Source organism: Oncorhynchus keta, chromosome 8, assembly GCF_023373465.1.
Source record: "Oncorhynchus keta strain PuntledgeMale-10-30-2019 chromosome 8, Oket_V2, whole genome shotgun sequence".
NCBI lineage: Eukaryota > Metazoa > Chordata > Actinopteri > Salmoniformes > Salmonidae > Oncorhynchus > Oncorhynchus keta.
Window position 1 is genome coordinate 4,436,247 of NC_068428.1, and position 23,878 is coordinate 4,460,124.

Consider the following 23,878-nt stretch of genomic DNA (forward strand, 5'->3'; position numbering starts at 1 on the left):
GTTGTGTGCCTTGAATTCTAAATCAAAGACAGGGTCACCAGCAAAGCACCCCCACACCATAACACCTCCTCCTCCATGCTTTATGGTGGGAAATACACGTGTGGAGATCATCCGTTCACCCACACCGTGTCTCACAAAAACACCGTGATTGGAACCAAAAATCTCCAATTTGGGGTCCAGACCAAAGGACAGATTTCCACCGGTCTAATGTCCATTGCTCATGTTTCTTGGCCCTAGAAAGTTTCTTGTTATTATTGTTGTCCTTTGGTAGTGGTTTCTTTGCAGCAATTAGACTACGAAGGCCTGATTCACACAGTTGATGTTGAGATGTGTCTGTTACTTGAACTCTAGGATGCATTTGTTTTGGATGGTTGAACTTTTGGAAATGAACTTATCCTCTGCAGCAGAGGTAACTCTGGGTCTTCCATTCCTGTGGTGGTCCTGATGAGAGCCAGTTTCATCATAGCGCTTGATGGTTTTTCAAATCAAATCAAATCAAACTTTATTTTTCACATGCGCCGAATATAACAAGTGTAGACTTTACTGTGAAATGCTGACTTACAATCCCTTAACCAACAATTCAGTTCAAGAAGAGTTAAGAAAATATTTACCAAGTAGGTGATGCAACCAGTCAGGATGCTCTCGATGGTGCAGCTAGGTAACCTTTTGAGGATCTGGGGACCCATGCCAAATCTTTTCAGTCTCCTGAGGGGGAAAAGTTTTTGTCGTGCCCTCTTTACAACTGTGTTGGTATGTTTGGACCATGATAGTTCTTTGGTGATATGGAAACGAAGAAACTTGAACCTCCCGACCCGCTCCACTACAGCCCCGTTGATGAGAATGGGGGCCTGTTCGGCCCGCCTTTTCCTGTCGTCCACGATCAGCCCCTTTGTCTTGCACAGGGGGGCAATTTTTGTGACTGCACTTAAAGAAACTTTCAAAGTTCTTTACATTTTCTGGATTGACTGACCTTCATGTCTTAAAGTAATGATGGACTGTCGTTTCTCTTTGTTTATTTGAGCTGTTCTTGTCATAATATGGATTTGGTCTTTTACCACATAGGACTATCTTCTGTATACCACCCTTACCTTGTCACAACACCACTGATTGGCTAAAACGCATTAATTAAGAAGGAAAGAAATTCCTCAAATTAACTTTTAACAAGGCACACCTGTTAATTGAAATGCATTCCAGGTGACTACATCATGAAGCTGGTTGAGAGAATGCCAAGAGTGTGCAAAGCTGTCATCAAGGCAAAGGGTGGCTATTTGAAGTATCTCAAAATATAAAATCTATTTTGATTTGTTTAACACTTTTTTGGTTACTACATGATTCCATATGTGTAATTTCATAGTTTTGATGTCCTCACTATTATTCTACAATGTAGAAAATAGTAAAAATCAAGAAAAACCTGTGAATGAGTAGGTGTTCTAAAACTTTTCACTGGTAGTGTAGATTTTTCCAGCATGTGATAGGCCTGCAATTTCATGATCATTATACAATTGTAGTACATGTTACCCTACAGAATCAAAAATAATGGATTGGATATTCACTTGAGATTATAGTATGTGAATGTTCTCTCTGACAGTAAATGCAGGGCAAGTTGCAACTGAGTTGACCCCAATGCTTGCTACTCTACCACACTGAGGTATTGAATTGGTTGAGATAAAATACACTCATTTTGATATGCCAGACCCAAGGTCCTCTGATTACTGCTTTCTGCTCCTTTATGTCAAAGATACAGTACCATTCATCATGCCTGCTCTCTGCATCTGCTTCAGGCTGTGTGTTATCTCTCTCCTCAGCAAGTGTTCATTCATACAGACTTGGCATCATTTCATTACGTTATCAACACTCCGCAAAGGCCCTTTTCATCGGCACACCTGTTCATTACATTGTACCCTAAGCCCACTGTCATGTTCACAAAAGATCACAGCGGGGCAATTTCAGCACATTCAGCACAGCACTCCATTTGTAGCAAAGCGACAGGCACTGAGTGTGTGTGTGTGTGTGTGTGTGTGTGTGTGTGTGTGTGTGTGTGTGTGTGTGTGTGTGTGTGTGTGTGTGTGTGTGTGTGTGTGTGTGTGTGTGTGTGTGTGTGTGTGTGTGTGTGTGTGTGTGTGTGTGTGTGTGTGTGTGTGTGTGTGTGCGTGTGCGCGCGCGCGCGTGTGCGTGTGTGCGTGTGTCTGTTTGGGCTTGTCTTGGGCAGCATAGCTCCCATGTGAAGTCCAGAAGTGTCAGACAGGCAGCGAAAAAACACAAGCTGCTCCAATCGATAATATTTTGTTGTCCATTTGAAAGCAAAATAGAAATGGACAGAGCAGCTGATACCTGACCAACGTGTTCAGCTTTCTTGGAGAGGGAGATTTGGGCACATTAAGTAAGTAAAGCTTCGAGCCAGAGCGGCCCATAGAGCAGGAGCCTAACAAAATATTTTGTTTCTGTGTGCAGCAGCTTCATGTACAAGTACACCTCCTGGACAGGAGGGTGTATGTCAAATGACCTCACATAGTCTCACAACACTAGTGTGGTAGGGTAATTAGAGAGCAAGTACTAATTCAAAATTCCTCAGTAGGAAGTTATCAATTGAGCCAACATCTCTGACTGTGCAAGCACTCCTGATAAAGTATAGGCCATACACCCGATGGCAAGAGCATATTCCCCTCTCTCAGCCTTAACCAAACAGGCTTTCTGAATTCACACGCTGAACAGCTGTTACTTTAAACATACATGTAAACACATATAATTATTCATATTCTACTGAAGAGCTTCAGCAGAGGGTGTGCTTCGAGTGGCTCCAAAGTAGCAATTTGTTGTTGTTGTTGTTATTATTATTAGTAGTATCTTTATCGTTGACCCTTTCATGTCTGTGAAGGTATATTTTTGGTTGCAAAAATGACTATTTATCAGTCTCCCAACCCCCTCCATCTCCATTACAGTTCTTGCACATGAAACCATTGGTAGTCAATTATTAATCTCCTCATTATAACTAATAAAAAATACACCATCCAGGATTCAATTACATCTACAATTTCAGGGTAATCTAATAATTTTGATTGCAGACTTCTATATTGATTGTGTGCCCTTATCAAATATCATAACACATTTCTATGCAACAAGTTTATATTCTTAGGTCTACAGCACATCCAGAAACAGAAGTACTGTATGAAAACAAAGCAGATTGTAAGACATGCATAGAATATCTCCAATAACTACAAAGAAACTTGCCGTAACCTGTCGCATTACAAAAACTAAACAGAGATCAAATGACAATGTTGTAGTTCGTGCTCGCCTGGTCCCAGATCTGTTTGTAATTTTGCCAACTCCATTGCTCATTGTCAAACCAAACATTTGGCATGACAATGAGTGACAAGGAGTTGGCATGATAGCACAAACAGACGACTGGCACTGGCTACCTCCATATTGCATCATAACCTATCCTTTAGCTGTAGCCTAGGCCATTTATTTGTGTTTATTTTATTTATCCTTTATTTAACTAGGCAAGTCAGTTAAGAACAAATTCTTATTTACAATGACGGCCTACCAAAAGGCAAAAGACCTCCTGCGGGGACTGGGGATTTAAAAAATATATATATAATATATACAAAACATATAAATATAGGACAAAACACACATCACGACAAGAGAGACAACACTACATAAAGAGAGACCTAAGACAACAACATAGCAAGGCAGCAACACATGGTTACACAGCATGGTAGCAACACAACATGACAACAACATGGTAGCAAAACAACATGGTAGCAGCACAAAACATGGTATAAACATTATTAGGCACAGACAACAGCACAAAGGGCAAGAAGGTAGAGACAACAACACATCACGCAAAGCAGCCACAACTGTTAGTAAGAGTATCCATGATTGAGTCTTTGGAAGGAAGAAATTGAGATAAAACTGTCCCGTTTGAGTGTTTGTTGCAGCTCGTTCCAGTCGCTAGCTGCAGCCACCTGAAAAGACGAGTGACCCAGGGATGTGTGTGCTTTGGGGACCTTTAACAGAATGTGACTGGCAGAACGGATGTTGCATGTGGAGGATGAGAGCTGCAATAGATATCTCAGATAGGGTGGAGTGAGGCCTAAGAGGCTTTTATAAATAAGCATCAACCAGTGGGTCTTGCGACGGGTATACAGAGATGATCACCCGTCTGGTGTTCAACCTTCCCAAGTTCTCTCACGTCACCCCGCTCCTCCGCTCTCTCCACTGGCTTCCAGTTGAAGCTCGCATCCGCTACAAGACCATGGTGCTTGCCTACGGAGCTGTGAGGGGAACGGCACCTCAGTACCTCCAGGCTCTGATCAGGCCCTACACCCAAACAAGGGCACTGCGTTCATCCACCTCTGGCCTGCTCGCCTCCCTACCACTGAGGAAGTACAGTTCCCGCTCAGCCCAGTCAAAACTGTTCGCTGCTCTGGCTCCCCAATGGTGGAACAAACTCCCTCACGACGCCAGGACAGCGGAGTCAATCACCACCTTCCGGAGACACCTGAAACCCCACCTCTTTAAGGAATACCTAGATAGGATAAAGTAATCCTTCTCACCCCCCTTAAAAGATTTAGATGCACTATTGTAAAGTGGCTGTTCCACTGGATGTCATAAGGTGAATGCACCAATTTGTAAGTCGCTCTGGATAAGAGCGTCTGCTAAATGACTTAAATGTAAATGTAATGATCAGTTAACAGAGGAGTATAGAGTGCAGTGATGTGTCCTATAAGGAGCATTGGTGGCAAATCGGATGGCCGAATGGTAAAGAACATTTTGCCGCTCAAGAGCACCCTTACCTGTTGATCTATGAATTATGTCTCCATAATCTAGCATGGGTAGGATGATCATCTGAATCAGGGTTAGTTTGGCAGCTGGGGTGGAAGAGGAGTGATTACGATAGAGGAAACCAAGCCTAGATTTAACTTTAGCCTGTAGCTTTGATATGTGCTGAGAGAAGGACAGTGTACTGTCTAGCCATACTCCCAAGAACTTGTATGAGGTGACAACCTCAAGCTCTAAACCCTCAAGAGTAGTAATCACACCTGTGGGGAGAGGGGCATTCTTCTTAACAAACCACATGACCTTTGTTTTGGAGGTGTTCAGAACAAGGTTACGGGTAGAGAAAGCTTGTTGGACACTAAAAAAGCTTTGTTGTAGAACATTTAACACAAAATCCGGGGAGGGGCCAGCTGAGTATAAGACTGTATCATCAGCATATACATGGATGAGAGAGCTTCCTGGTGCCTGAGCTATGTTGTTAATGTAAATTGAGAAGAGCGTGGGGCCTAGGATTGAGCCTTGGGGTACTCCCTTGGTGACAGGCAGTGGCTGAGACAGCAGATTTGTTTACTTTATACACTGCACTCTTTGAGATAGGTATTTAGCAAACCAGGCCAAAGACCCCCTTAGAGACACCAATACTCCTTAGCCTGCCCACAAGAATGGAATGGTCTACCATATCAAAAGCTTTGACCAAGTCAATAAAAATAGCAGCACAATGTTGCTTAGAATCAATGGCAATGGTGACATCATTGAGGACCTTTAAGGTTGCAGTGAGAATACCAGAGAGAATACCAGAGAGAATACTATAGACATCAAGAAAGCCAGTCAGTTGCCAAGAGTGTGCAAGGCTGTCATCAAGGCAAAGGGTGGCTACTTTGAAGAATCCTATATAGAAAATATATTTTGATTTGTTTAACACTTTTTTGGCTACTACATGATTTCACATGTGTTATTTCATAGTTTTGATGTCTTCACTATTATTCTACAATGTAGAAAATAGTCAAAATAAAGAAAAACCCTTGAATGAGTAAGTGTGTCCAAACTTTGGACTGGTACTGTAAATCTGAGACACTCCATTTAGTATGAAATGTTACATTTCATATGGTATGTATTAATTTGTGGATGTCCATCACCCATTTCGTATGAAATTCTACAAATTACAATTTGTATGATATGTTACGAATTTTCAAAACGCATGATATGTTATGAATTCTAGCTAGGTGGCTAACGTTAGCGAGCTGGTTAACGTTAGCTAGGCTAGGGGTTAGGGTTAAGTTTAGGAGTTAGGTTAAAGGGTTAAGGTTAGGGTTAGGGTTATCTAAAAGGGTTCAAGTTAGGGGAATGGTTAGCTAACATGCTAAGTAGTTGCAAAGTAGCTAAAAAGTAGTAAATAGTTGAAAAGTGGCTAATTAACTAAATGCTAAAGTTGTCCGTGATGAGATTCAAACTCGCAACCTTCGGGTTGCTAGACGTTCGTGTTATACGCACACCCATACACCCTGGCCTATGTAACCATACCCAACGTAACATATCATACTCATTTCAGTGTCCAGATTTACATTTACTATGTTACGTCTAGTTTATGAGACCAGGCTGTTGATATAGATCTCCCTCATACTGATACTGTAGGTCCTCAGAGGGTCCTCACCAATGGACCAGTAGTGTTCTTGTGCCCTAGGGGCCTGCCTGCCTGGTCCTGATATCCTTTCAGACCTCAACTCCCATTTTCCATGGGCCTATTCATATCAGCTAAAACCTATTGAGTTGGAAACATCACTCAATATAAATCACGCAGTACGATTGCTATATTAAAGGCGGGCCCGAACAGGTCCCCATTAACATCGACGGGGCTGTAGTGGAGCGGGTCGAGAGTTTCAAGTTCCTTGGTGTCCATTACATCACTGCCCATTACATCACTGGGGCCAAGCTTCCTGCCATTCAGGACCTATATACTAGGCGGTGTCAGAGAAAAGCCCCCAAAATTGTCAAAGACTCCAGTCACCCAAGTCATAGACTGTTTTCTCTGCTACCGCACGGCAAGCGGTACCGCTGCCCCTAAGTCTAGGACCAAAAGGCTCCTTAACAGCTTCTACCCCCAAGCTATAAGACTGCTAAACAGTTAATCAAATGGCCACCGGATTATTTACATTCACACCTCCCCCCATTCGTTCTTTACACTGCTTCTACTTGCTGTTTACTATCTATGCATTGTCACTTTACCCCTACCTGTACATGTACAAATTACCTCGACTAACATGTACCCTGCACATTGACTCTGTACAGGTACCCCCCTGTACAGAGCCTCCTTACTGTTATTTTATTGTGTTTCTTTTTTATTTATTTTAATTTTATTTGGTAAATATTTTCTTAACTCCTTCTTGAACTGCCCTGTTGATTAAGGGCTTGTAAGTAAGGTCTACACTTGTATTCGCGCGTGTGACAAATAGAGTTTGATTTGATTTGATATTGCCTGGTGAATTTTTATGAGAATGCTCAACTGCTTCGAGTAAAAGGTGCCACCTAGTGTTTGCGTGCGTTTCATTCAAGTACAACTCACTGACAACCTTGATATTTGTAAGGAGACGACAACTAAAAGCATCCAAGTGTCTGTAATAACCGGCAGAAATATTTGTTATGAGTTCTCCCGATAAACTCGGCAACGTTTAGAACAATGTGATCAGTGCACTCCTATGTGCAGTGTTAATGTGGCGTATTATTCGAAGGTTCTGCAGACCCTCAGTGGAAAATCTTCAATTCGCAAATGTAAGGACACCTGATGAACGGTTCAGAGCGGTTCACCGCCGGAAATTGCGCTCAAAAACCTACTGGCTCGTTGAGGACTACCAACGTTCAACGGAGACAGACTTCTTCATTTACATCAAGAATTTGAAATGATGACGCTCCAAAAGAGTTTGGAAAAACGATACACGGTAAGCGATGCGTTGCGCACAAAACTTACCAGCACTTCTAAATGAGCACACTATACCTTTGTATTAGGATGTTGTAGTCAGACTGTAGTCTCATCAGTCACAGTTATCTGTATAGGTAAATGTTTCCTTCTTGGTTGTCGACTGCTCGATTACGTTTAGAATAGCTGCATCTGGTTTCTTTGTAAATGTTAATTGTGGCGAAATTATCAATGAAAATGAACTTGTCTATGATCCAGCAAAAAACGAAATAATAATAATAATAAGGTATATCTGACCTCTAGATATTATCTGGCTTACTGTTTTTGGACTGACTTGTTAATTAACTTGAAGAACAAATTAATTTAGTATTTTCTCCTTCAGGGAATTTATGTTTCATTTATGTTTATGTTGAACTGTTTTAATATAATGAAAGGGATCAAGGGTGTATCCTTCCAGAAAAACAAAAATCTAAGATGAATGTGTTTTAATTGGACAATGCTCAACAGAATGCATGGAAAATCCCTTATCGTTCATAAAAGTATGATTGTCCTTTTCATTGATGCGTAGGCCAATAGCCAATCATTGAACAATTAGGCTATAGGCTCCAGGCTGTCTAGGAAATTTTAAATAAATTATTTCCCATTCCTTTATTGAATCGTATGTGAATGTATGATATCGTATGATAATCCAATAGAAATTGAATGATTCGTCCATATGTTTAACACAATACCCATACTTTATCCATGAGGGTTAATGAATAAAATGTCGATTTGGAACTTAAACAGATTCCTGCTTTAACCTTTAACTCCAAAAGTGAGTAAATGGAAATTAAACGGAAATGGTGTATTTCGGACTGAAATGAGACCATGGGGAATTGTGTAGGAGAGACCGTGCCAGCGGTCACCATGGACTGCTGCACATAATTTTGTCAAGTTCGTAGTTCGTAATGGAGTGTGTGCGAGCGCGTACTAGTATCTGTGAGATCCAAAGCTTGGAGTGGGGGTTGGGGGTAGGCGTAGGAGCCTCTTCCATCCTTCTTCTGAGATCACCATTACATGCGTTTGCACTCTGTCCTGTAGATGATCTAAACAAAGGTTACATGTGACAGGAAATATAACACAAATGTGTGGATCTTTGAATAGACATATTTCTCTGGCCCCAATAATTAAACTTGACCTTTACTAGCACTGGAAAAAGCACAGGAAAGAGAATAGGCATATGACTATGGTCATACTTTACTTGCACACCAGGAACTTTTCACTAGGGTAGCTAATACAATCTTTGTACTAATACAATCTTTCTTTGGGGTGTTAATGCTAAAATATCCCGTCCATGTTTACTAGCCCGTCCATGTTTACTAGATGAACACAGATCAACTCTGAGATGAGGGCATTCAGGCACTGGGAGGGCTTTGTCTCTTTTCATGAATCACCCTACATTTAGAATGAGATTGTGCTTAGCCTCACATGAATGATAGGAAAGTATTATGTCCTCTTTTCACATAAATCACCTAATATTGTGTTTTCTCTCTGGATGATTAGGATAAATCATTAGTAACACCTACAGGTGTAGTATCTTACTTTTCTGCATGCCTTTCTCCTGCACTGTTTCGAGTAGATGTCCTGGATGGGAGGGAGCACGGTCCCAGTGATCCAAGGTCATGAAAAGGGGCAATTACCATATCAGGCTGTGATGCAATCGGTCAGGACACTTTCTTGATGATGGAGTTGGTGTCATGCAAAGCCATGCAGTTGTAGGTGAACAGGGAGTACAGCTGAGGACTGAGGACACACCCCTGGAGTGCCCCTGTGTTAAGAGTCAGTGTGGAGAAGGTGTTGTTGCCAGTCCTCACAGCCTGTGGTCTGCCCATCAGGAAGTCCTGATGGGCAGGAAGTTGAATGCTGAACAGTAGTCATTGAACAGCGTTCTCACATAGGTGTTCCTCTTGTCCAGATGTGTTATGGCCGTGTGAATAGCTATCGAAATGGCAACTACCGTGAATCTGTTGGAGCGGTAGGCAAATTGTAGTGGGTCCAGTGTGCCTGGCATGCTGGCATTGATGTGGGCCACGACCAGCCCTTCGAAGCACTTCATGATGATCGAGGTGAGCCCGACTGGGTGATAGTTATTTGGGCATGTCACCTTGTTTTTCTTGGACACTGGGACAATCGTGGTCTCCTTAAAGCAGGTTGAGACTACAGCCTGGAACAGGTTGAAGATGTCCGAGAAGACACCTGCCAGCTGGACAGCACATACTCTGAGGACGTGGCCAGCGATGCCATCTGGGCCGGCAGCTTTGTGAGTATTCACTCTTTTGAAAGGACTTGGTCATCCGGAGCAGCAAGTGTCTTCCTGGATGGCTCTGTATTGTGTGCCTCGAAGCGAGCAAAGAATGTGTTAAGCTGGGTACAACACATTTCCTAATGAAGCTTTTGACTGACGATGTATGTGCCTCAATGTTGATGAATGAGTCCTGGGTGGATGAATCTTTGAACATATTCCAATCAGTTATGGCTGCATCCCATATTATACTCTAGTCCCTATATAATGCACTACGTTATACCAGGGTTCTAGGGCTCTGATCAAAGTAGTGCAATGTGTAATATGGTTCCATTTGGGATGCACACCATGGGCTGTATTTTCGGCAAGTGTTAAACACACGTTAGTTTGCAATTTCGTCATGTTAAAAAAAACCCGGAAGGTTCGACAATTTACCTGTCTAACATCAGCTTGCTTGCACTGAGGTGGGAGTTGTGGCAATATTTGAGGTGCGTCCTTAAAAACAAAACAATTTCATGCAGCACTAATAGGATGTTTTAAGACCCACGAAAGCAGGTCTAAACGGAAATAATATTGGTATGGATTTTTAGAGAGGAAGCACAGCCAATCCAGCTGTGATGCACAGTGCCCATAAAAGAGAGATGTGCCTTTTGTGCCAGTGAATCTCATATTTAGAAACATAAAACAATTATTGTTTCTCCTCATTCCTGTATCACATCAAATCCAATTAATCCAACATCCACACAAACAAACAGAGCTTGATTATGTATTCACGTCTGTAATTCTTATGCTCTACGGTTTAGGTTCTGCTATTCTGGCAGGGTGGGGATGTCTGCAATGACATAAAACTATAACAGAAACAAGGAGATCAGGGGTATATGATCATTATGATCAAATGTTATTACATTTTAGGAGTGGGAAGTCTTACCACCAGCCAAATTTATAACAGATAAGAGTTTAGTGCACTACTTTTGACCAGAACCCTATGGGTCGTGGTCAAAAGTAGTGCACTACAGTATATAGGGAATAGAATGCAGACAGAGAGTTCTTATTGAGTAAAGTGAAACTTTCAATACTCATTCATTCTCTCCCAGGGAGGGATATTACACCTCTAACAGGCATTGAAGGCAATGAATAAAAAGTCTAATCTCCAAAACATTGTTCATAACAACTTTGACAGTGCATTTACAGTATAGTGACATTACTGCCTGGCGTTTGGAAGACAATCAAACAGTAGTTTATATCAATGCATTCTGAGGATTGTTACCCGGCTGGGTTGTGTTAAAAGTCCCACTCAAGTCTCCTTTTCAGCTCATTTATCACCTGATTTACTTAAAGTTCCAATGCAGTGGTATTTATCTCAACATCAAATCATTTCTGGGTAACAATTAAGTACCTTACTGTGAATATTTTCAATTAAAATGGCTAGGACTGTCTGGGAGTAGTCTGAGTTGGGAGGGGAAAACTGAAAACTAGCTGTTATTTGAAAAGAGGTTTGGAACTATCTTTCTTAATGGTCTAGTTACTAAGGCCAACATTCTATCCCACCAAAACAGGCTGATATTTCAGGCAGTCTTTTCAAACAGCTCTTACAATAAAATGGCATGATCATAATTTTCACAATTTCACAGTATTATTCCAACCTCATAGTGTGGAAATATACACTACATGGCCAAAGTATGTGGCCATGCCTTCACATTAGTGGATTCGGCTATTTCAGCAACACCCGTTGCTGACAGGTGTATAACATTGAGCACACAGCCATGCAATCTCCATAAACAAACATTGGCAGTAGAATTGCCTGTACTGAAAACCTCAGTGACTTTCAACGTGGCACCGTCATTGGATGCCACCTTTCCAGCAAGTCAGTTCGTCAAATTTCTGCCCTGCTAGAGCTTTCCCGGTCAGCTGTAAGTGCTGTTATTGTGTTGTGGAAACGTCTAGGAGCAACAACGGCTCAGCCGTGAGGTGGTAGGCCACACAAGCTCACAGAACAGGACCACTGCGTGCTTAAGTGAGTAGTCTTCGGTTGCAACACTCACTACCGAGTTCCAAACTGCCTCTGGAAGTAACGTCAGCACAATAACTGTTAGTCGGGAACATCACAAAATGGGTTTCTTTGGCCGAGCAGCCGCACACAAGCCTGAGATCTCTGTGTGCAATGCCAAGTGTCGGCTGGAGTGGTGTAAAGCTCGCCGCCATTGAACTCTGGAGCAGTGGAAACACGTTCTCTGGAGTGATGAATCACGCTTCACCATCTGGCAGTCCAACAGATGAATCTGGGTTTGGCGGATGCCAGGAGAACGGCACCTGTCTGAATGCATAGTGCCCACTGTAAAGTTTGGTGGAGGAGGATTAATGGTCTGGGGCTGTTTTTCATGGTTTGGGTTAGGCCTCTTAGTTCCAGTGAAGGGAAATCTTAATGCTACAGCATACAATTACATTCAAGACAACTCTGTGCTTTCAACTTTATGGCAACATTTTGGGGAAGGCTCTTTCCTGTTTCAGAATGGTCAATGCCCCGTGCACAAAGCAAGGTCCATACAGAAATGGTTTTTCGAGATCGGTCTGGAAGAACTTGACTGGCCTGCACAGATCCCTGACCTTAACCCCATTGAACACTTTCGGGATGAATTGTAACGCCGATTGAGAGCCAGGCCTAATTGCCCAACATCAGTGTCTCGCCTCACTAGTGCTCTTATGTCTGAATGGAAGCAAGTCCTCACAGCAATGATCCAACATCTAGAGGAAAACCTTCCCAGAAGAGCGGAGGCTGTTATAGCAGCAAAGGGGGGACCAACTCCATATTAATGTGTAAATAAACCACAGAAAAATCACGTCTTTGACTGCATTGGGCCTTTATCAAACGGTACATCTCAATAGGTGGTCCATGTATCCTCATGTGACAAATGTGTGTGTGTAAAAATAATCACTGGAAGACGTCTTTAAAGATCCACCAAACATGCCGATTGGCTTGTGTGTTTTTAGAGAGCAATCACCGGACCTGTTCAACCCATGATAGTGGGCAAATGGACTTCGTCAAATCAAAACCCAACTTCCATGTGTTACCCCTTGTGACTTTATGATCAAAATGATCCAATTTACACTTTATAGTCAATTTTGAAACTAGAGTAACTGTTTCGGACTCATATCGATGCCAATGTTGTTTTCAAAGAGATTTTCAAAGGTAGTCACTCTTTAAAGCAGAGAAAAGACATGGAAGTGGCAGATGGGATTTCAGGACATGGACAGTACCCCCTGCTGGTTGACCATCTGTTCCTCCACAGCAAGATTTACATCACAACTTTGATATGGTGACATTAAGAAAAGTTAAACCCAAAAAGTTTAAACCAAAACATTCTGAGGACTGTTATCTGGCTGGATGTGTTTAAATCTGAGTTGGCCCTCATAACTAAGCTAAGGACCCTGGGACTAAACACCTCCCTCTGCAACTGGATCCTGGACTTCCTGACGGACCTCCCCATGTGATAAGGGTAGTTAACAACACATCCGCCACGCTGATCCTCAACACGAGGGCCCCTCAGGGGTGTGTGCTCAGTCCCCTCCTGTACTCCCTGTTCACCCACGACTGCACAGCCAGGCACGACTCCAACACCATCATTAAGTTTGCTGATGAAACAACAGTGGTAGGCCTGATCACCAACAACGACGAGACAGCCTATAGGGAGAAGGTCAGAGACCTGACCGTGTTGGGCAAGAACAACAACCTTTCCCTCAACGTGATCAAGACAAAGGAGATGATTGTGGACTACAGGAAAAGGAGGACCGAGCACGCCCCCATTCTCATCGACGGGGCTGTAGTGGAGCAGGTTGAGAGCTTCACGTTCCTTGGCGTCCACATCACCAACACACTAACATGGTCCAAGCACACCAAGACAGTCGTGAAGAGGGCACAACAAAATCTATTCCCCCTCAGGAGACTGAAAATATTTGGCATGGGTCCTCAGATCCTGAAAAGGTTTTACAGCTGCACCATCGAGAGCATCTTGGCGGATTGCATCACTGCCTGGTATGGCAACTGCTCTGCCTCCGACCGCAAGGCACTACAGAGGGTAGTGCATACGGCCCAGTACGGGGCCATGCTTCCTGCTATCCAGGACCTCTATACCAGGCGGTGTCAGAGGAAGGCCCTAAAAATTGTCAAAGACTCCAGCCATCCTAGTCATAGACTGTTCTCTCTGCTACCGCACAGGAAGCGGTACCCGGGGAGCCAAATTTAGGTCCAAGAGGCTTCTAAACAGCTTCTACCCCCAAGCCATAAGACTCAAATGGCTACCCAGACTATTTGCATTGCAAATGTCCTTGTTTTTAAAAGAAAAGCACATTTTGTTGTCCATTAAAATAACATCAAATTGATCAGAAATACAGTGTAGACATTGTTAATGTTGTAAATGACTATTGTAGCTGGAAATGGGTGATTTCTTTATTGAATATGTACATATGCGTAGCCTCCCTATAGGCTGTCTCAAGTTTATAATTTTAAAAGGCTAATTGATCATTTATGTTTGAAATTATGTTAGCACAGCTGAAAACTGTTGTCCTGATTGGTTGTATGAGATCTTCAGTTTCTTGGCAATTTCTCACATGGAATAGCCTTCCTTTCTCAGAACAAGAATAGACTGACGAGTTTCAGAAGAAAGTTCTTGTTTTTAACCATTTTTGAGCCTGTAATCGAACCCACAAATGCTGATGCTCAACTAGTCTCAAGTTGTATTGGCAGTTGTATTGCTTCTTTAATCAGGACAACAGTTTTCAGCAGAGTTAACATAATTGCAAAATGGTTTTCTAATGATCAATTAGCCTTTTAAAATGATAAACTTGGATTAGCTAACACAACATGCCATTGGAACACAGGAGTGATGGTTGCTGATAATGAGCCTCTGTATGTAGATATTTCATAAAAAATCTGCCACTCTGCCATTAGTCATTTACAACAATAACAATGTCTACACTGTATTTCTGATCAATTTGATGTTATTTTAATGGACAAAAAATGTGCTTTTCTTTCAAAAACAAGTGACCCCAACCTTTTGAACGGTAGTGTACATAATTACCTCAATTACCTCAACACCGGTGCCCCGGCACATTGACACATTGACTCTGTACCGGTACCCCTTGTATATATCCCTGCGATTGTTATTTATTGCTGCTCTTTAATTATTTGTTATTCTTATCTCTTACTTTTTTTAGGTATTTTCTTAAAACTGCATTGTTGGTTAAGGGCTTGTACGTAAGCATTTCACTGTTGTATTCGGCGCATGTGACAAGTACAATTTTATTTTATTTGACATAGTACTGTAGACTTGTTGGACCCTGGGAATTACAAGATGCTCTCTGCCCCAACTTTGACAGTGCATTCATATGGTGACATTACTACCTGATGTTTTGATGACAAGCTAAATTATTATGATCAGAAACAGGAGTTAAAACCAAAGTGTTTGAAGATTGGGATCTGGGATGTGTTTAAATTAGAGCCATGGCAGTGGCATCATTGGGATTTCAGCACCATGGATAGCACTCCATATATCATTGTCTGTCCCACTCTCCATCCCACCAATATTTACATCCTGAAAGCAACTGTCAATCAATGTCTGTGTGAAAGACTAGGTGAATGTGGGGACAGAGGCCTCTGCATCGATCAATGTCCTCCTCCTTACACAGTAATATATTGTTCCTGGGGTTCCATCTTAAATGCTCTCAGCTGATTGTTATATTACCTGTTCTTGGCTACCTTGAGAAAATATGGTGTTTCCATTCATGGTCTTGTGGTTCAGGAGTGAATTATTGGCCAATTGTTTATGTCAGACATTCATTTATTTTTTGTGTTTAAGGCGGTCACATTTGATTTGTTGCTTCTGTGGGTGGGTACATCAGTTGCATTTAAACTGGACATGCATTGTGTTCTTGAAAAATAGAAGTGTCATCCCTCCATACACAGCCTTTCAGAAACTTTAAGAGTCCCAAAATACCACTTATTCTTCCTCTACCAAAGGCAAGAATAGGTTAACCAGTTTTCCCCATAAATATATGATCTCTCCCCTGTCCATTTGTATCTGTCATGCAGAGTTGTCCCTTCGCCATGGTCCATCATATTCAGAGCCTGTTCTGTGTCTCAAATGGCACTCTATTTCCTATGTAGTGTACTTTTGATTTGCCATTTGGAACGCACAATGTGTCTCAGCTCCCTAATGGTCAAAATGCATTCCAGAGCAGGAGGCTAGTGGGTGGAATAGATGTGCAAGTAATATGCCTGGATGTCATAACGTATCTAATTGGATATGAAATGGAAATGGAGATACATTTGACCTCTCCCTTCACCTACAGGTGTGGGATCTTAATTTGACCAGTTTCCTCACAGCAGGAAAATAATCCTGCAGCAACAGGAAATGTGGATTATAATGAATGGAAATTAATTAATTTGATACATTTTTAGTTGGGGCAAATCAAGTCTATAATTTTTAAGTGGAAAACACAAACTTTACTGCAACAGCAGGGTGATCAAATTAAGATCCTACACCTGTATCATTTTTCCATTTCTATTTCCTGTCATCTCTTTGCTCCAGGCTGTTATTTGTTCCACTCATCAGGTACCACTGTCTATCTCTATTAATGTCCCCTTTTCCAACAACAGGCTTAGCAAAGAGATCATTAACGGGTTTGAATGATTGAATCGGATCATTATTGGCTACAGTGTATGTTGATGATGGATTATTCACCCACAACTTGATATACAGAGCCACAGGGACCTGGCAGTTTTATAATAATGCAAGATCACCATTGCAATCTCCACTCCTGAAAGGTCATCCATTCCCTGGTGAGATGATAGCTGAGTAATAGCATCATTTGCCGACTTCCTGAGTGTGATTTGCCTGGCTCCGTACAAAATTAAGCACAGTCAGCGTAGTCAGTGAGTGATTTAGATGTCGTCCATCAGTCTTCTACCTCAAATGTGTCAAAGCTGTAAAAGAAAATGCCTACATCCCAAATGGCAACTTATTCCCTATGTAGTGCACTATTTTTGACCAAGCCCTATGGGGAATAGGGTGCCATTTGGGACGTAGACAGTGTGTTCTATCACAACCTGGTCTCTGGGCAAGTCATAGGATTTGGTAGGTAAATGTATTCCCTCCATTTAGTATGACATATTACGTTAGGTTGCATTATGAATGGAATAGCGGTCATACAATATCATACGAATTGGAGGATGTATAGTATCACACGTCTTACCTAGTCGAACAATATCATACGAATTGGAGGATGTAACTTATCATACGTTGGCAGATGTATAGTAGAGGACGTATAGTTTTATACGTCTTTCTCTGAGATCAGGTTACTTGTTGCGTTGTAACAAATTGTCATGATTTCCGCCGAAGTTGGTGTCTCTCCTTGTTCGGGCGGCGCTCGGCGGTCGTCGTCACCGGCTTTCTAGCTGCCACTGATCCATGTTTCTTTTTTCCATTTGTGATGTCTTGATTGTACACACCTGGTTCCCATTGAGTTGTTATTATTTCCCTATTTAACCCTCTGGTTCCCATTATGTTTTGTGTGTGATTATTCCTGGTTTGTGTTAGGGTTTGTTATCACTGCGTGGATTGTTTTGGCAGATTTATTTTTCCGAATAAAGTACGTTATTTTACTCAGTTCAGCCACTGAGGCCCCTCATGATCAGTTTTTTTGGGGGGGGGGCCCCACCACCATCAAAGTTGCCCATCCATGGTCTAAAGTTACTAGACCATGAGTACATCATACATCTTGATGTACTCATCAAATAGGTATAGTATCAGCGCTCTGATTTACATTCATTTGCCATTTTCCTGGCCTACTCTTGTCTCATTATCTGAAACGGCCAAACTGCAAGATTTGTGCCCATATCTAGAAAGATCCGCATAACATTGGATATGTGATGCTGCAGCTGCCCTCAGTAATGCGTTGGTCCATATTTTCAGCTTCTGTTTTCGCCGAGTAGACAGGTCATAGACTTGGGTTAGCATAGGTCATGTGAAAGAGATATGTGCCTTTGGAGGTTTTTGTTGTTGTAACTTCCTTCCCAGTAGAAGCGAATGGGGCATCTGAGTCCAAAGCAGAGTTATTTCAGTCACTGAAACAGAGTTTTGCGTTAGATTTGAGAGGGACTTGGTGCTCTTCAGAGGGATGACTAAATGCATCTTTAATTCCCATTTTAATCCCATGTTTAATGACACCCTTGCAGCAACTTTGCTTGAATCAGAGAGGGAAATACTCCAAAGGGGGGAAATTATTGTTAGCTGTGTGAGAACCTTTTGATGTTTGAAGCCCTCAAAGCCCTACGGATTCTATATCTCAATACAAAGTGATGGGAGTGTTTGAGACATGCTTTCATTTCCCCGTGGAGGTAAAGTATAGTAAAGCAAGGGGTGTTCAAATGGCATTATATCATAACTAGGTCAATGAGAGGAAAGGGGTCACATTACTCTCTAGTACACACTACACACAACAACACGCAGAGTAAAGGAGTGTCATGTTCAATTGAGTGATATCTTTATTGTGCCAATATGCAATTATGCATTCTCAAGAAATATGAAAAGCATTTTCAAGAAGTGGTTGTTGTGTAAAGATCCTTGCGACATGGGGGTGTGCATTATCATGCTGAAACATGAGGTGATGGCGGCGGATGAATGGCACGACAATGGGCCTCAGGATCTCGTATCTAATTGCCATCGATAAAATGCAATTGTGTTCGTTGTCTATAGCGTATGCCTGCCAATACCATAATCCCACCGCCACCACGGGGCACTCTGTTCACAACAATGACATCAGCAAACCGCTCTCCCACACAACGTCATACACGCTGTCTGCCATCTGCCCGTTACAATTGAAACCAGGATTCATCTGTGAAGAGCACACTTCTCAAGTGTGCCAGTGGCCATCAAGCATTTGCCCACTGAAGTAGGTTACGATGCCGAACTGCAGTCAGGTCAAGACCCTCGTTAGGACAACGAGCACGCAGATAAGCTTCCCTGAGACTGTTTCTGACAGACATTTCTGACAGAAATTCTTTGCTTGTGCAAACCCACAGTTCATTAGCTGTCTGGGTAGCTGGTCTCAGACGATCCCGTAGGTGAAGACGCCGGTTGTTTAGGTCCTAGACTGGCGTCGTTATACGTGGTCTGCGGTTTTGAGGCCAGTTGGACATACTGCCAAATTCCCTAAATGACGTTGGAGGCGGCTTGTGGTAGAGAAATGAACATTAAATTCTCTGGCAACAGCTCTGGTGGACATTCCTGCAGTTAGCATGCCAATTGCACGCTCCCTTAAAAATTAAGACATTTGTGGCATTGTGTTGTGTGACACAACTGCACATTTTAGAGTGGCCTTTTATTGTCCCCAGCACAAGGTGCACCTGTTTAATGATCATGCTGTTTAATAAGCTTCTTGGCAAATGAGAAATGCCCACTAACAGGGATGTAAACACATTTTTACACAAATTTGAGAGAAATAAGCTTTTTGTATTGAACATTTCTTGGATCTTTTATTTCCATGAATCATGGGACCAACACTTTGTTCGGTGTATTTTGAGTCATACTTTAATAAAATATCAGGCTCACAGTGATGTCTTTTAAAGCCATGGATAAAAGCAAAATGTGCTGTCTCTTTACTCTGCTCTACCATGGTATGACAGTGGTGTGCTGAGACCTTTTTCCCTCAGCGGAAATGGCCTTTCAGATGCCAGACTGAGCGGTGACATGAAATGGCTCTGAGGGGGAGGCAGTAGGATGTATTGCACACACACACCTCTGTATTCTCCCAGAGAATGCTTGACAGGTTAAGCCTGTGATGACTCACCTTCAGATGAGTGGAAAGCAATTTTTGAAAGGTACTGTATTCTTTGAAAAGCAACTTTCAGGTCTCTGCACACCTCCAATGTTGACTAAATGGTAATACGAACTAAGACATGTTTTACTGGTACTTCCAAAGTAAGTGAGATGATATTTTTCAAATAGAGATCTATTATGAATTTAAAGTTTTATTTTTTTTCTCCACTCTCCTTTCCCTCTACTCCCACCAAGTGGATAGTCTTAGTAACTAGTTATATCGCGTTTTACTGGCTCATGCAAATCATTATCAGCAGGGTACAAGGATTTGGCTTATTTTCAGTATGGAACCCAGGCAAAATCAAATAAAGAACTAGGGCTATCTTCTGTATACCACCCATATCTTGTCACAACTGATTGGCTCAAAAGCATTAAGAAGGAAAGAAATTCCACAAATTAACATTTATTGCTATATACATATATATTCAACTGGTGAAAGTTAATTGTTATATGAGTAAGGGGAAAAAATACCCTAGTAGGGTGTGGTGCCTCACCTTAAGTTATCATTGTTATTTTACAACTGTATCAGTCTATGACCTTAGTTGCTCTGCCTCATGTTGAGACAGATGGCCAGGACTAATTTGCACATGGCTAATTCACATGGCTTGGCCCACCTGTCATGTTTATATTGACTCAGCTGAGGTGTGCGTTAAGAGGTGCACTAAGGGGCAGTAGTGAACCATGTCCATGCTGACAGCTACCATTGAAATGTTCTGTCTACCTGGTCTAGCTTAGGTTTGCGTCCTAAATAGCAGCACATTCCCTACATAGTACCATGGGGTTCTGGTCAGAAGTAGTGCACTATTTACAGAATAGGGTGACACTTGGGATACAGTGTCCTTCAGCACTCTCATGCCTGCTTGCAGATATAAAGCCCAATATTTCTGCCTCTCAGAGAGGATGAGAGAGATTGTATGAGATACAGTGGGGCAAAAAAGTATTTAGTCAATCACCAATTGTGCATGTTCTCCCACTTAAAAAGATGAGAGAGGCCTGTAATTGTCACCATAGGTACACTTCAACTATGACAGACAAAATGAGAAAAAAAATCCAGATAATCACATTGTAGGATTTTTAATGGATTTATTTGCAAACTATGGTGGAAAATAAGTTTGGTCAATAACAAAAGTTTTCCACCATAATTTGCAAATAAATTCATAAAAAATCCTAAATGTGATTTTCTGGATTTTTTTTTCTCATTTTGTCTGTCATAGTTGAAGTGTACCTATGATGAAAATTACACGCCTCTCTCATCTTTTTAAGTGGGATAACTTGCACAATTGGTGGCTGACTAAATACTTTTTTTGCCCCACTGTAGATAAGCCTTAGAGCGATATGCATCATTTTACACTTGCCCCATTGCTACATTCACTCACTGTAACATAGATGATTCTCTTTATTCTCTGTCTCAACAGTTTGCGCCTTATTAATTTTTTGTAAGAAGCAATTACTTTGTCAGATTTTTAGGGTATTTTATGTTGGATAGAATTGGAAATCTGGTACAGTCAAATATCTTTATATGTCAGTGAAGTAATGGAGGGTCAAATTAATGTTTTATGGAACAGCGTTTAATTACAGACAACATTTTCTAAAAATGCTGTGATAATTAGCGGTGTGGACTCTACTTTAGGAATTCTCCCCTCGGTTTTATAACTACTCTCTGTGTTAAGTGGTTTTTCATCTCCCAAATGACATTGCTTAAAAAAGTTTCCAGAGTATAAGTCCGAACCCTTCAACCTTCAGAAGCTCAATTACTGCTGTGGGCTGCAGTAGTTCACCTTGATTGTCAGTCATTATCCTATTTTATAACAACCCCCAATAACCAAGGGCGTCTTCGATTCGGAAGGCAGGTGAAAAATACTAATTTAATGTTTGCCAGAGCAAAGAAACTTTGTGCCTTCTATTGTGTAGCAGCTATTGCAAAATATATACAATATATAATGATGTCTAGTGTGCTTGTTAGAAGTCTTATAAAGTATCATAGTGAAAAACACATTTTCACCAAGGTCTCTGTGACATTGTAAAATATTTGTTCTGAAATAATAATATTTATGCACTTTTTTTGTGTGTTACAGAGTGGCCTTTGACCCATAGTGTGGATCATCCTATCCTTGGGAGAGATTGTATCCAGCAGAAGGGGGAGATCTGGCCCTGTCCGGAGATGGAGATGGAAAGGTACCATGGGGACAGCTCCACAGGTCCCAACATCACCAACAGCACAGGAGCCCCAGCCAGCGCTCTCCCAGCGGTGCTGGTTACAGACTGGATGGTGGTGCTGGTAGTTCTACTGGGGCTCCTCACCCTCCTCACTGCGCTGGTCAACGGTGCCGTCATCACAGCCATCTGCACCACCAAGAAGCTCCACCTACCTGCCAACTACCTCATCTGCTCGCTGGCGTTCACAGACTTTCTGGTGTCTATCCTGGTGATGCCAGTCAGCATCCTCTACATCGCCACGGAGACCTGGTCGTTGGGCCAGGTGGCGTGTGAGGCCTGGCTGAGCGTGGACATGACTTGCTGCACCTGCTCCATCCTGCACCTGTGTGTCATAGCGCTGGACCGCTACTGGGCTATCACCAAGGCCATCGAGTACGCCCGCAAGAGGTCGGCCCGCCGGGCAGCTGTCATGGTGGGCATCATCTGGGTCATCTCAGTCTTCATATCTATACCGCCCCTCTTCTGGAGACACAGGCCCGGTAGCCATGGCCCAAAACAGTGCATCATACAGCACAACCATGTGGGCTACACCATTTACTCCACTTTTGGGGCATTTTACATCCCCATGACCCTTATTCTCATATTGTACTATAGGATTTACAATGCCGCAAAGACACTTTACCAGAAACGGGTCTCGTCGCGGCACCTGAGCAGCCAGAACTCTCTAAATCACTGCCGTGTGGCACACACCTTCTGCGTATCGGACCTGTCCACCTCAGACCCCACTCTGGAGTTTGACAGGCTCAATGTCACCATCCGTATCCCCTCATTTGAGACAGAGATGGAGGCGGCAGATGAGAGGCACCAGATCTGTACCTCCCGGGAGAGGAAGGCAGCACGTATCCTGGGCCTCATCCTCGGGGCTTTTATCCTCTGCTGGATGCCTTTCTTTCTGAAGGAGCTTCTTGTAGGCTTACAGGTCATAACTGCCACCCCACATGTATCTGATTTCTTAACCTGGCTGGGCTACTTCAACTCACTCATTAACCCTCTCCTTTACACCAGCTTCAATGAGGATTTTAAGTTGGCCTTTAAGAAACTGCTCAGACGAAAGGAGCATGCATAGGTTTGCAGGCCCAGGTTAAACGTACAGTATTGTCCCATCAGAGAATGTATTAGGGAAAGTTACATGCAGTGTGACCATTGGCTATATGACTTGTGTGATGTTGTGAGTTTCTAAATAAAAGTCTTAAATGATCTGCTTCTTATTCTTTGCTGAAACACAAACTTTGACCAAGAATAATCATGGCCCATAAATGCACATCCATACACAAAGACACACAATCAGGTCCAAAATGATTTGCTCCCTTGAAAAGGTGAGCACTAAATATATAATACCAATACTGAGGTACAGTATACTGTATGCTCAAAAAAAATGTATTGATCTGTCACGTTCGTTGGAATGAATATCGGACCAAGGCGCAGCGGATGTTGAGTTCCACATAATTTTAATGATAAAGTGAAACTTAACAAAGACTAAAACAAATAAACAATAAACTAACAACGAACCGTGACTACAGAGATGCTACATGCACTAACTCAAAACAATATCCCATAAACACAGGTGGGAAAAACAGCTACCCAATTAGAGACAATGATTACCAGCTGCCCCTAATTGGGAATCATACACAATCACCAACATAGAAAAACAAACCTAGAACCCCACATAGAAATAATAAACTAGACTAACCCCCCCAGTCACGCCCTGACCTACTCTACCATAGAAAATATGGACTCTCTATGGTCAGGACGTGACATGATCCTAATACAATTGCTCAGAAAAAAATATTTTGTTTAACAGGTAATAAGCTTTTT

General features: G+C 42.2%; 1 protein-coding gene across 2 annotated transcripts; it reads left to right on the forward strand.

Annotated features, from left to right (window-relative positions):
* Window positions 1-7,370: 7,370 nt before the first annotated feature.
* LOC118387174 (5-hydroxytryptamine receptor 1E) lies at window positions 7,371-23,279 on the forward strand. Of its 2 annotated transcripts, none has more exons than XM_035775351.2 (2): window positions 7,371-7,715; window positions 21,922-23,279. In XM_035775351.2, the coding sequence occupies exon 2, from the start codon at window positions 22,008-22,010 to the stop codon at window positions 23,127-23,129; it is 1,122 nt and encodes a 373-aa protein (XP_035631244.1). In that variant the 5' UTR covers window positions 7,371-7,715; window positions 21,922-22,007; the 3' UTR covers window positions 23,130-23,279. The 2 variants fall into 2 exon arrangements, with proteins under 2 accessions (XP_035631244.1, XP_035631243.1); XM_035775350.2 differs by lacking the exon at window positions 7,371-7,715 and adding an exon at window positions 17,530-17,767.
* Window positions 23,280-23,878: the final 599 nt, after the last annotated feature.